Source organism: Gobius niger (genome assembly GCF_951799975.1).
Source record: "Gobius niger genome assembly, chromosome: 13".
Lineage (NCBI taxonomy): Eukaryota > Metazoa > Chordata > Actinopteri > Gobiiformes > Gobiidae > Gobius > Gobius niger.
The window spans coordinates 26,074,247-26,088,052 of NC_136864.1; the positions used below are offsets into that span (position 1 = coordinate 26,074,247).

Here is a 13,806-nt window from a genome sequence, read left to right on the forward strand (position 1 = left end):
ATTTCCTGATACACACTGTATTTACTTCATCCCGCCCCACAGAAGAAGCCCCCCCGCGTACAGTGCGTATAGTATGTAGTTGTGGCGACGCTGATGATGCTGCTGATGATAGCGGGGCTCAGTAGACCATGAAAGGCCTCCCTCAGCCCCACAGCCGCTCGCACAGACAGCGGCGTGAGTTGAATTTCAATCCCGGCGCGCGCCCATCTCTCATTCCCGCCGCGTCCGCCTCCCTTTGAAGCCTCCGACAAGGACACACTTGTTTTGTTTCCCCCGGTCTCCGCCCACCACCCTCTGGAGCGCCACCGATTCTGTTTTTTTCCCCCCACTGCCCCCGAACTCAACTGCAAAATAACCCCCATATGTTCAGAATAACGCTAAAGCGATGTGTTGGAAGTGGGATAATAGTGGGAATGATACAGTTCTCTACATGGTGGCCTCTCTCTTGTTCCCTTTGTAGAAACAGCCGCGCAAAAGGGGTGGGAGGGGCTTGCGGTGTGATCGTGTGAAAATCAGGAAGTGAAGCTATGCTGGATATTTAGTTTCAGCTGTTTTAGATCAAAAAGTGTACATAAAGTGTATGATGGTGATTAGAATTTGTTTGACGTCATTACACTTGAACTCATTTTCTTTTCTAAACAGATTAAGTCAAGGCGTCAAGTGTAACCACATTTTACTCAAGTAGATTAAAAAAGAGGGAAAAAAAAGATCATTCTGTTCCAAGAAATACTTCAAAAAGTTACAGTAATTTCCGAACTATAAGCCGTTACTTTTCTCCCATGCTTTAAAGCAGTACTAAGTAACTCGTGCCCCTAGAGGCCATAAGCGCCACAGCAGCATGTTACGTTTTTTTACTCATAAATTGTCCGCGAGAGTAAATTCTACGCTGAAAGAAAAGGCAAAGAGAGAGAGGGATATTGTACATCAAATTACACAATGGAGAATATTTTGTCACTTAAACTTGGCTGTAAATACTGTTGGCGCTAGCCCGCAGTTAGCTTTGCCCGTTAGCCTGTTAGCTTCTTCTTCGTGATTCCATTAGTGTGTATTGGTGACTGCGACCCGGTAGCAGCAAAGTTGTGGTTTTCTGGCCAGACACCGTGGGACATGAAAGTCCCAAAATTAGCACTTGTATTACCCTGCAATTCATTCTCTCTCCGCTGAAATATTAAGGAGGGACAAAGGCTAAACTCATCAAAAGTCAGCCTCGGGCCATTCACCACCGACCCAGCTCTGCTGCACTCGGAGCGGCTTCGAACACTGGGAAGCTCCCGGGACCATGTGTGCAGACTCGGCTCGAAACTCGTCGTCCCTCCCGTGGATTTAGAGAATTATATACTTAAATGTATAAACTTTTAACTTCTTAATGCACTTTTATAAAAGTAAATGTGTAGGCCGTTCTCTTGGAATATTTTAGCCCACACGGAAAGCAAAGTCCTGTATTCTCAGTGACGATGGTGCTTCAAATGAACTTTCTAGCAACATGGACGGCTTATGGATGGATGGATGGATGGATGGATGGATGGATGGATGGATGGATGGATGGATGGTTATATGGATGGATGGATGGATGGATGGATGGATGGTTATATGGATGGATGGATGGATAGATGGATGGATGGATGGATGGATGGATGGATGGACGGATGGATGGATGGATGGATGGTTATATGGATAGATGGATGGATGGATGGATGGATGGATGGATGGATAGATGGATGGATGGATGGACGGATGGATGGATGGATAGATGGATGGATGGTTATATGGATGGATGGATGGATGGATGGATGGATGTTTATATGGATGGACGGATGGATGGACGGATGGATGGATGGATGGATGGATGGATGGATGGACGGATGGACGGATGGATGGATGGATGTTTATATGGATGGATGGATGGACGGATGGATGGACGGATGGATGGATGGATGGATGGATGGATGGATGGATGTTTATATGGATGGATGGATGGACGGATGGATGGTTATATGGATGGATGGATAGATGGATGGATGGATGGATGGATGGATGTTTATATGGATGTATGGATGGACGGATGGATGGATGGATGCATAGATGGATAGACGGATGGATGGATGGATGGATGGATGGTTATATGGATGGATGGATGGAAAATCGTTATAAACACAAAGGTCCACAAGGTCCACTATACATCTGGACATTTCTAGGCTTAAATGGCCAAGGTTTCTGGTAAATCAGCAAATTTTCTTCCTCAAGGCCAAAGGTCGTGTCGATTGTAGAGTGGGAGGCCAAACACTCCAGTGCACGGGGGGGAATGAAAGCTGTTCTCGTCCTCTCATACTACTAATCATAAATAAACAAGTTTGTAGAAGTTAAACAAATGCAGGTAAGAAAGTAGCAAACTAAAGGCTGCAGCTCAAAGTCCAAACGTTTACTGCAGTAGAAACAAAAAGGCTGCACATTACCATCCTTCATTATCTGCGACAGTCATCAGGAGAAGTCATTTAAAACAATACGGAATTCAGCCCGACTCAGCCAAGCGTGATTTCCTCATCTGTCACTCGGAATTAGGAGAAAGCTCACTCTTTTGTGCGCGGCAATAATGAACAAAGCCCGACTCCGGAGCATATACGAGAGAGAGAGATCAGATCATGTTTAACGCAGACAGAAGCCCCCGTTAAAATGACTTTTTTATGGAAATATGATGAGAATTGTTTCCTGGAATTGCGTGTGGGTCGGAGTGCGGGGAAATTAATAATAGTCGATTTGTAGTAATGACTGCACTTGAGTCAGGGAGGGGGGACTGGTGTGACAAAGGCTCTGTCATCAAGCTACTGGGATACAATGCGAGACACAGAGAACACAAAAAGGTTTTAGTGGATAATATTAGGGATGGGTACCATTAAACGATAGCAGCATGGTATCAGAAAAAAGGTTTAGGCACTACCTGTATCGGAAAAATAAAAGCAGGTACCGGAAAGGAAATCTTCAATCTATGCATCCAAGTTTTGATGCTGTTGGTCCAGAGACAGCATTAACCACCAAACCTCCATAAATGTGAAAACTTCTTGAAAAAAAGTGTCAAAATAGCAACAAAAATGAGACGGAAATGAGGATGAAAAAGCATTTAAAAAAGCGATAGAAAAGCGACAGAAAAGTAACAAGAAAGCAATGAAGAAGTGACGGCAACAACGCCAGAAAAAAGATTTGTTTAGATGATTTTTTTTGGTCTTTCAAATGAAGCTTTACACTGGACTAGAGGCTGTTACCTTTTAGATTTGGGAAAAGCTGAACTGGAGACAATGCACTTGATTAAGCCGGGGGGTTAAGAGGTTAAAGGAAGTGACTGTTGTTTCAGCTAAAAAAAATAAAGTTTTTTTTTACCCTCATTTCTTTTCCCAATTTTTCCCCCTGCCTTTTTCATTTCTGTTGCCCCATGTTTGCCCCATTATCACCACATTTTTTACACATTTTCTTCTTATTTTTGCCCATTTTATTTTTTATTTTTTTGCATTTTTTTTTTACTAAATGTTTCCTTATTGTTGCCATTGCAATTTTCCAATTTTCCCCCATTTATCCCCAAATTATTCCCCATTTCCCCCACATTTCTTGACATTGGAGATGAACCCAGATCTTCCACACATTATTGTTCTGTTTTCTGGTTCTAGACGACAAATACTTGAGTATAGGTATTGCTCAGGTATAGGTATTAAAAACCAAGTGTTGTTTAAAGGGGCTAGATGCAAGTTAGCCATTTTATACTCACTACTGCCACCTCAGGTCTTATGTGTAACTGCAGCTTCTATATTAAGCTCGTGCATGACGGCACTGCGGACCCGAATTAACACCTTTTGAGTGACAGTGCAGGATTTTAGAGGCAGTTGTGGTGAACAGGTCTGGGCTCATTCAATACATTGGGACGTTGTTGGAACATGTAGGGGGAGGAAAATACTTAATTTTGACATTTTTAAACTCTGTATAGTCCCTTTAACCTCTTAACTCCCACCTGAATGGATTCCATTTTCTCCGGTTTGGTTTTACCCTAATCAAAAAGCTTCTTGGGGAAAAAGCACCAAAACAGTCACAAAAAATGAGAAGAAAACAAGGATGTAAACTTAACCAAAAAGTGATAAAAAATTCAACAAAAAAAGTGACAAAAATTCAACAAAAATGTGACAAAAATTCAACAAAAAATGTGACAAAAATTCAACAAAAAATGTGACAAAAATTCAACCAAAAAGTGTGACAAAAATTCAACAAAAGTGTGACAAAAATTCAACATAATGTGACAAAATTTCAACAAAAGTGTGACAAAAATTCAACAAAAATGTGACAAAAATTCAACAAAAAATGTGACAAAAACTCAACAAAAATGTGACCAAAATTTTAAAAAATAAAAATAAATTTCAAATGAGGTGCTACACAGGCCTATATAATAGCTAAAGAGGACAGAATGCATTTGGTTTAGGCGGGTGTTAAGAGGTTAAGTACATGTGTACATTAATGGTACCCAGCCCTAGTAAATGTATAATTAATCATGTATATCCACATCCATTCCTATTTCTGTGTTGTACCTAGCTGTCTGACAAATTACAACTGTCAGTCTTTTCACCACATGACCAAACTGTTGACTGTAACTGTGTGTGTTCGCAGGTAAACTGTGGTCGCGCTGTGTGAAGGTGGCCTACAACCTGCTCCACAAACTGGGCTCCAAGCAGGAGCCCCTGGTGCGGCCGGGAGACAGGGTGAGTCTCGCTTTTAGTTCGATAAGAGCTAATTATGTAGCAGCTCTCGCCTCACAGATGAAGGTCCTAGGTTTGACTCCTGGTGGGGCCTGTCTGTGTGGAGTTTTGCATTCTCCCCCTGCGTCTTGATATATGTTTCACCCGACTCTCCCTGCTGTGGTTTCCCCATACCACTAAAAAAAACATGCACACTAGCGTCACATCTGGGGTCAGGGGAAAAAGTGGACAAAGGAGACAAAAAAGAATCAAAAAAAGCAATGAAAAAGCAACAAAAACAAGACAAAAATGCGACAAAAAAGCTACTCTGTTGAAATCGAATCACTTTGCACATGCCAACAGGTAGCTTTTATCACTTACAGATTTTTTCACAATGCTGCCAGCGCCGTGTGATAAAACTACTCCAAGAATTGCCCTTCATTCATAAAGTTGCATGAACTTGAGTGAATTTTGTACGTTATTAATCATTCCATAAAAGCCTGATTTCCCCCTGCAGTGTAAACAAGGCCCCTGTAATAACTCGTAGCATTTGTTCTCGAGCCGGAAGGGAGTCACTTTTAATTACAAGCGGGTGAATTTCCCGAACCTGCCTGTTTCTCACTTTACTTGCCCCGGCGTATACGTTCCTACGGAGGAATGTGTCGGTGATTACAGAGAGGACTAATTAGCGGCGGAAATGATACAGAAATAGTTGGAGCGTGGCGTACGTTACACGGGGGCTGAGTGCAGCTCGGGGGAGACACGGGCTGGTAGCAGTCAGATGCGCCGTGGATGGAAATTGATTTATTTTTCAAACAAAGTGAATGGAAAATGCGCTGACAGTGCGGTTTGGACTTATTGTTGCATGTTCAATAGAGAACAAACTCAGGGCAGAGCAGTGGTTAAGCAGTTGAGCAGTGTTAATCTAAATATACAATAAATGCTCAAGGGGCGATGTTCACTGTCTGCTTCTGAGGTGCTTAAAGGGCTCTGTTCCACCTGCTGATGTCATGAGGTTCACCAGACATTTCAGTACTCAAACTGCCCTCACTACAAAGCAAGTAAAGCTTTTATTTAGACATTGTTATTACTGTGAATCCTCATTTAAACCCATTTAAAGACGCAACAAGGAAATAAAGTCCAAACTGCATGCTGTGTATTGGCAATTTGATAGCTGAAATGATGAGGTGAAGATAGATTCTAACTAGAGACATTGTAATTTATACTAGGGCGCGATACTGTAATGTATTTTCCTCCCCAAAAGACTAGTTAAACAGATAACACTTTACATTACGGGCCGGTAAGTCCGTGGTACTTACAGGGGTAATTACAGTGGTACTTATTGTGGTACTTACAGTGGTAATTACAGTGGTACTTCTCGGTACTTATTGTGGTTCTAAAAGTGGTAATTACTAGTAGTTGGGGTTAGGGAGTCACAGAGTTACCTCCGTATCTCTCATTCCTAAGAGATACAGGGGTAACTCTTAGCAATGAAGCACTTCTATTTACTTTGGTTTTTTAAGTGATCGTTTCTAGTAGCTACAATGATATATATATGGTACTTACTGGTAATTCAAGGATACTACAGCAGCAATTCATAGGTAGTAAATGTGGTACTTCTACAAACAGAAGTAATTTCTAGGATTGTGTGACTATAAAACAACATAAATCAGCATGGGGGAAAACAAGAAGTACAACCTTCATTACTAAGAGTTACCACTGTATCTAAAAGTACATACTTTAATTCCCACTATACGTAATTCCCACTATAGTATCCTTTAAGTACCACAATAAGTACCACTGGGGCGACAGTGGCACAGATGGTAGAGAGGGTCGTCTCATGATCGGAAGGTCGGGGGTTCGAATCCCACCTCCTGAAAGTGCACATTGTCGTTGTGTCCTTGGGCAAGACACTTCACCCACATTGCCCCCAGTGTCTGCGTACATTGGTGTGTGAATGAGAGTATGAATGGGTGAGTGGATCCTTGCTATAAAGCGCTTTGAGTGCCTAATGTAGGGGGAAAGCGCTTTATAAGTTGAGACTATTTATTTATTTATTTACCACTGTAAGTACCTAGAATTACCACTGTAAGTACCACCATAAGCACCACTGCAAGTACCACAATAAGTACCTAGAAGTACCACTATTATTACTAGTGTTTACCACTGTAAGTACCAAGGACTTACCAGCCCGTAATGTAAAGTGTTACCGTTAAACATTTCTTGCTGTAGTAAAGGGGTATAGACGAGTACTGGTATAGACTTCCCCTTTTTATGGGTACTGTATATTTAGATAAAAGCTAAAATGAAGAGAACAGATGAGAATGTTCTCAAAATATGTGAGCAAGCGCTTTCTCCTCCGTGTAAATCTCTCTGTGTCCATATATCTCCATATCAACCCATACATTTTGTAGCAAAGATAACACTATTTTTCATCCTGCCTCTTATCTTTTCTCCTTTGACATGAAGCATTAGTGATCCAGGCATGCCAGCACGAGCGGCGTTACTGCTTTATTGCGCACTTATTGCACTCAGGCGCTCTTCTCATCACACTGTAGCCCGGCGGCCGGCACGTACAGTATATGGAAGCTATTAGCCAGCACTTTCTGTTATCACGACATGCAACCGGAGCCGACCCCAGACGGAGTAACATGCTACGTCAGACAGGCAGGTCCCGTCTGGTCCTACCATGTACAGTACAGAGAGATGGAGATAGGCAGGAAGCAGGAATGCCACTGCACGCTCAGATGTCGACATAATGGGCGTAGATAGTGACTTTGGATCAGTTTCACTTAATTCGATTTGAAATACATCGTGCAATCAAGTCACAAGAGATGACAGGCTGTAGGAAACAAGGTGATGGGCTGTCATTTTTTATGAACTTTCTACTATCATGTTTACTGTCCCATCTCTAGGTGGCGCTGGTGTATCCCAACAACGACCCCTCTGCCTTCATAACAGCCTTCTATGGTTGCCTTCTTGCCGAGGTGGTCCCTGTGCCCATCGAGGTGCCACTCTCCAGAAAGGTTACGGCTTTCTTTCGTCGTCTTGTCTTGGCTAAGTTAGCTGCTATGTCTCAAACGTGAATGGAGCTTTGTGAATGTGTAAATATCTTTCTCTGTAGGACGCAGGAAGTCAGCAGATCGGCTTCCTGTTGGGCAGCTGTGGGGTGACGGTGGCTCTGACCAGCGATGCCTGTCATAAAGGATTGCCCAAGAGTCCCACGGGAGAGATCCAGCAGTTTAAAGGTAACGCATCAACAAAACACAGAACAAAGAAGATGACTATTAAGAGAAATCACATCTGAGGAGGTTTTCACACTGGTTACGTCGATTCAAAGGGGCTCAGTGTGAATCCAGCCGCAGCACTATGGGCCGAACTAAACAGCTTCATTCCTCTTTTTAGGACTTATTTTAATGAATATGTGAGGAGCATAGCTATTTCTAGGAAAGACTTGCTTCCATGTAACCTCTAGAGTAGAGTCAGAACTCTGGCAGAATGAAGAACAACAGCTATAATCGGGAGCTAAAGTACGTCCTTTTGTTTTTTGCATATTGTAGCCATGTGCTCTGGGTGCAACTCAGCCCTTCAAACTAAATCCATCACTTCAGGCACATTCCCTTGCCCAAAAAGTCAAATTTCTAAGTGCTCATAATATTTTTGTTTAAAGGGGGGGTGTTATGCAAAATCGACTATTTCAAGCTTTACATCATGTTATTATGTCATTCCCTCATTAAAAACATGCCTGAAGTGTTGCCTTGGCACATTCACGTATTTCTGAGTAATCTGTAAAAAACTCTGATGGCGGCCATTTTAGGGACAGGTTTGCCTGAGTCCTCCTAGGAACGCCCCCACCTCCTGGAGACGCCTCCGAGCTTTCGTCACCAGCCGAGTAACCAACCACTGCCCCTCAGCAGAACCCCCTCCCCACTGATGCCACAGACAGCGTGTGGAGGGGGCGTGTCGGAAAGGCTCAGAGGTTCTTAAAGAGACAGAGGCCTATTTCAAGACATTCACTACAGCCATTTTGAGAGAGCAATTTTATACAAGGCAGTTATTCTAATTTACTGCATTTACAGACCAACAGAAGGTTTGGTCATCATTGTAGTGTGATATAGACTGGTGCTATGTGACTGAAAAAAGCAGAATACCCCCTCTTTAATGATTGTCCTTGTTAGTGAACTCGTCTTTCATTTTTAGGGATTAAAAACCTGTGTTGTGGTGAATCAAAGTCTACTAGGAACTCACTGTCCACCTCGTGATCTTATATATAATATGTTTACTAGAAAAAGTCTAAGATAATCCCAACTTCAGGGTTGCAGAAATAGCCACGTCGCTGCCACAAGCCAATTTCCACTGTCCAATCACAGTGGTTCATGTCACTCAAATGCTTCAGAATGATGCGTATGACTTCTGTCACCTCGGATAAACAGGTGTTAGAGATTTGTTTGTTGATTTGGCTTGTGCTGTTTCTGAGCCCTCTATGTGATTTCTATTTGTTTATTTCATTCAAGTGAGCTGCCATGTTTGTTTTCATACGGACGAACCATGAGTTCCTCTGTAAGTCACACTCATCTGCACTCGGGCAGATAGGAAAGCTTCCGGTCATTTACATAGGTAAAATAGGTAAAGACTGTGGTATTGGTGCCTGGTAAACAGAAGGTATTCTGGCATCGACACATTAAAGATAACCCTCAGCTTCCACTATTGCACAAATAAATATTCATGAATTTGAAAATGGCAAAGCATTGGAAACATGGGCTGCTGGAACAGATTGTTCTTAGAGAGACCAGACTCCAAACCACTGGGGTATGTCTGCCATGGATTACACTTGTTTGAATCATTAAATGGACCTATACCCATTGTAAAATACACAGAGACAGACATGCCCATGCACGGTGCCCAGCGGTCGCCTGCTCGCCCTGATGGACGCGTTCTGTGATGGCCGCCGACAGTTGGAAGGACTAATGGACACAGAATCAGAGAGAGGGAGAGCAGCGGTAATGTGGATCAATAAAACAAACGCAAAAGACCAGGACCAACACGGAGAACAAACACACGCTGACAGATGGAGCGGAGGGAAAAGAGAGGAGCTGATGAACAATAAATGTATGTTGAAGTGGAAATAGCAACACAGTCCGGTTTGGCAACACTTGTCCTGGCTGGATAGTCACTGCAGCTGGTCAGGTTCAGGTTCAGAGGCAATCAGGCCTAGATTTCAATTCCATGTAGGATGTGTGCTGTGATCAAACGGTCGTCCAGGGGATTTTATTTGCCAGGTCTTTTGCTGTGTGAGAAACAGGCTTTTGACTTCAAATAGTCTCTCTGCATAGTAGTTTTTAGCTTACTTCCTGTTGCCCAGTGAAGGGTGACGCAACTTCCTGTCCAATTTGTTTATTTACTTTTACAAAAAATAAGATTCAAAAACAGAAGAAGATTTAAATAAACATCAAGCCAAATGTGTTTCATTAAAAAGGAGTTCGGATTGTTGTGCTATTTTACCATTTGTTAGCGCCAAATTAACATTAGCCTTTAGCTTCAAGGCTAAAGCACAGAAGTCTCCTTTATAATTGTATTTAGTACATTCTGTTAGTAGTAATCTGACGGCTGCAAGTTTTCTGCCACGCAGTCTTTAAGTATTTATATTATTTTATTGCTTCGGGGGAGACTTCTGTGTTTATAAATGTAGATGTTTTAGCCTTGATGCTAAAGGCTAATGTTACTTTGACGCTAACAAATGATAAAATAGCGCCAAAATCTGAACTCTTTTTCATGAAACAGTCAGACTTTCGCTTCATGTAAATTGTCTTCTGTTTACTTTTCATTTACATTAAAAACGCAGACAGGAAGTAGTCTTCATCCTAAACTGTCCGGCGGAAGTTAAGCAAGGCATGTTTATTTTAAAGCAGTGCTAAGTAACGTGTTGACCTTAATAAATCCTTTCCGTAGTCCCTGTGGGGGTTATACAAGTGTTTATGGGATGATTGGAGGGTCTTTCATCTCCCCCTGGTGTCTCTGGCCAGAAAACCATGTTTGCAACTTGACTGCCACCGGTCCGGAGAAAGCAATACACACTAATGGAATCACGAAGAAGAAGCTAACATGCTAACGGGCAAAGCTAACTGCGGGCTAACGTCACTTTAAACAGTATTCACAGCCAAGTTTGAGTGAAAAAAAAATTTCCATTGTATAATTGGATGCACAATATCCCTCTCTCCCTTCGCCTTTCCTGTCAGCGTAGTATTTACTCTCCAAGACAATTAATAAGTAAAAAAAAAACGTAACTTGCTACTACACCTGCAGTTGCGCTTATGGCCTCTAGGGGCAAGAGTTACTTAGTACTGCTTTAACAGCGCATTTCATACACAAGGCAACTCAATGCGCCTTAGCCGAAAACATTCTGTGCACGGAGCCTGTTGGAGTTGAGGTTACATTGAAGCCAGATGTGTTTTAAATCGCTTTTTAAAAAAATGTTATTTGTGATAATGGTTAATCAATCCTGAGGTCCCTGTTTAGGCCCGAAGTCAACATGCACAAATTGTATAATGATAAAACGAGCAGGACCCTACACCGATGCCTCTCTCTCTGTCTGTCTGCCCCCTCCACTCAGCCGTGTTTCATTAGTGCCGAGTGCTCTTTTATTGATTGGCAGACTCATCTCATTCACAGCTGATTGTTTCTGCGCTGGCACGACTCGCTCCATGTTAACTCCTCACTGCCATGTACTTCGGTGTAAAACGCTGTAGCAGCTCGTAATACATGCACAGTCCTCTGTCTCTGTCCTTTCGTATCACGCATTAACACCGTTCCATGAATTGCACCAAAAGTAAAGCACTGAATTTGATTCCAGCAGCCATTAGATGTATGTTTCTTTGCAAGTAATATCACTGATTGACGTTATTTACTTCATAAGTTCAGTGAAAATGCAAATGTTATGGTCCAACACAAGTTCAGCTGCAGGTTTTGCTGAAATTTTCCATACATCTCCTTTCCGTTTTGCTGAATTTTTTCTCAGAACAAACAATTCATAGATCTTTTCTAATTGTGGCTTTAAAAATATTATTATACTTGCTGTGCCATTGTTGACTCTGAAAACAATATAAAAAAAATGTGATGACACACTTAACGGGGGGACATTTATTCCAAAATCCTTTTTTTTTTTTTTTAGCTTTTAGCATTGTTCTCGTGTTGTTCCCTCATCCAAGACATACCTGGGGTAGTATTTTGCCTAATTCATGTAGTTTTCGATCATTCTGTTCTTCTTCCACTATTGCAGTGGACTGATCTGTATTTTCTTGTATAATAAATAGAACCACGAAGTGTCCTCTGCATTTGTAAAGTCCATAAATCAGCACCGAGTTAGTCAGCATGCCATTAGGTAAGAACCGTGGCTTGTATCTTGTTTTTAACCTGTGTATTATCCCCTGCTGCCACTAGAGGCGCTCCAAGCAACATATGATATCCCTAAAAGAATATTTTCCATGGACACATCGGGAATTTAAACAATAAAATGTTAAATGTCAGTCCTGCTGGGCTACCTCTGCTTTTTAGAATCAAGTACAAAGTTAATGCCATAAAAATGTTTGGTTTGTCTGTGTTTCCAGGTTGGCCCAAAGTGTTGTGGTTCGTCACTGAGTCTAAGCACCTCTCCAAACCTCCGCGAGACTGGTTCCCTCTGATCAAAGATGCCACACAGGACACAGCCTACATAGAGGTTAGTCAGAAAGGATGTCTCTTATGTACTGTACAGTGGGAGAGTCTAAAGGACATACTCTAATTCAAAAGTTAATGTAAAAGCTTCAATGTAATATGTAATGTGATATGTAAGCTTTTTATTATTATGTTTGTGTGTTCCAATACATAATGTTCAAATATTTCATTGTGTTTACTGATAAAAATTGTAATGTTGATTTATTCACAATAGGCTGTCTTTTTTTTTTTTTTTATAACTTCCTGTTCCCCAACAGCTACTTCCTGTCCACATTGTAACGTAAATTACAAATTAAAAGAAGATTTTAAAAAGAAGAAAGTGTATGTAATCACCAAGCCCAGTGTGTTTCATGAAAAATTAGCTCATATTGTAGCGCTATTTTACTATTGGCTAATGGCTAGCGTCAAATTAGCGTTAGCCTTAAGCTCCAAGGCTAAAACAACTACAGTTATAAACAGGTACTTAAACATTTTTAACATGTTGTATGAGATTATCCAACAGCTGCATGTTTCCTGCCATGGACTGTTCGAATATTTAAATGTCATCAAGAAATGGGAACTCTCCATAGGAATATAAGATAAGATAAGATAAGATAAACCTTTATTGATCTTACATACAGGGGCAGGAAACCATTGTTACCATAAGAAGTTGGCTCAAAGTTGCTAGCTAACATTCTGTGCACAGAGCCTTACTTTAACATTTTTCACGTGATTGAAAAAGTGATTTATGTTATTTTGGTTCTTGAGACCAGTCAGAAAGCAGAATGAGCCCAATGCTATTATACAGTTGTAAATAAGTAAATAATTATACAGACTTTTCTTCGACTTCCACAATTCCATGACCAGTTCCCAAATCGTTCCTAGTCCAAGTCCTAATAGTGAATCTGGGAAAATGAGCTTTTAACATAGTTTTGTTTGAGGAAAGCCAATACATATAACATGTGTTTGCTTTTCTCCTTCCAGTATAAAACGTGTAAAGACGGCAGTGTGCTTGGAGTAACAGTTACCAGACTCGCGATGCTCGCTCACTGTCAAGCCTTAACCCAGTGCTGCTCCTACACAGAAGGTGAGTAGAATCTGCCAAGTACATGTTTGATCCTTCTGACGTTTTCAAACGCAACATTTTAACTATATTCATCTTTCAGCCGAGACCATAGTGAATGTATTGGACTTTAAGAAAGACGTGGGACTGTGGCACGCCGTCCTCACGGTGAGTAACAGAGAGGCTCACAAAGCAACTGAGACTTTCTGCACGGGAATAGCAAGTGGAATTTAAAAAAAATGGAACAGGAGACAACAAAAGAATAAATGGAAAGTTGAAGTAAGTTTTGTGTAACTGAAATGAACACTGTTTTTGGTGAGTTACACAGAAGAAAATACATTTAAA

The 13,806-nt window shown here is 41.5% G+C and overlaps 1 protein-coding gene across 3 annotated transcripts in view; it reads left to right on the forward strand.

Moving 5' to 3' along the window:
- Positions 1-13,806, forward strand: part of dip2cb (disco-interacting protein 2 homolog Cb) — a gene marked incomplete at its 3' end in the record, with an annotated part of 159,535 nt that overhangs the window by 112,904 nt on the left and 32,825 nt on the right. For all 3 annotated transcript variants that reach the window (XM_079569110.1, XM_079569111.1, XM_079569112.1), the window contains 6 exons: positions 4,642-4,733; positions 7,625-7,735; positions 7,834-7,957; positions 12,314-12,423; positions 13,383-13,485; positions 13,565-13,629. In XM_079569110.1, coding sequence (XP_079425236.1) covers positions 4,642-4,733; positions 7,625-7,735; positions 7,834-7,957; positions 12,314-12,423; positions 13,383-13,485; positions 13,565-13,629 — 605 coding nt within the window. The remainder of the gene's footprint in view (positions 1-4,641; positions 4,734-7,624; positions 7,736-7,833; positions 7,958-12,313; positions 12,424-13,382; positions 13,486-13,564; positions 13,630-13,806) is intronic.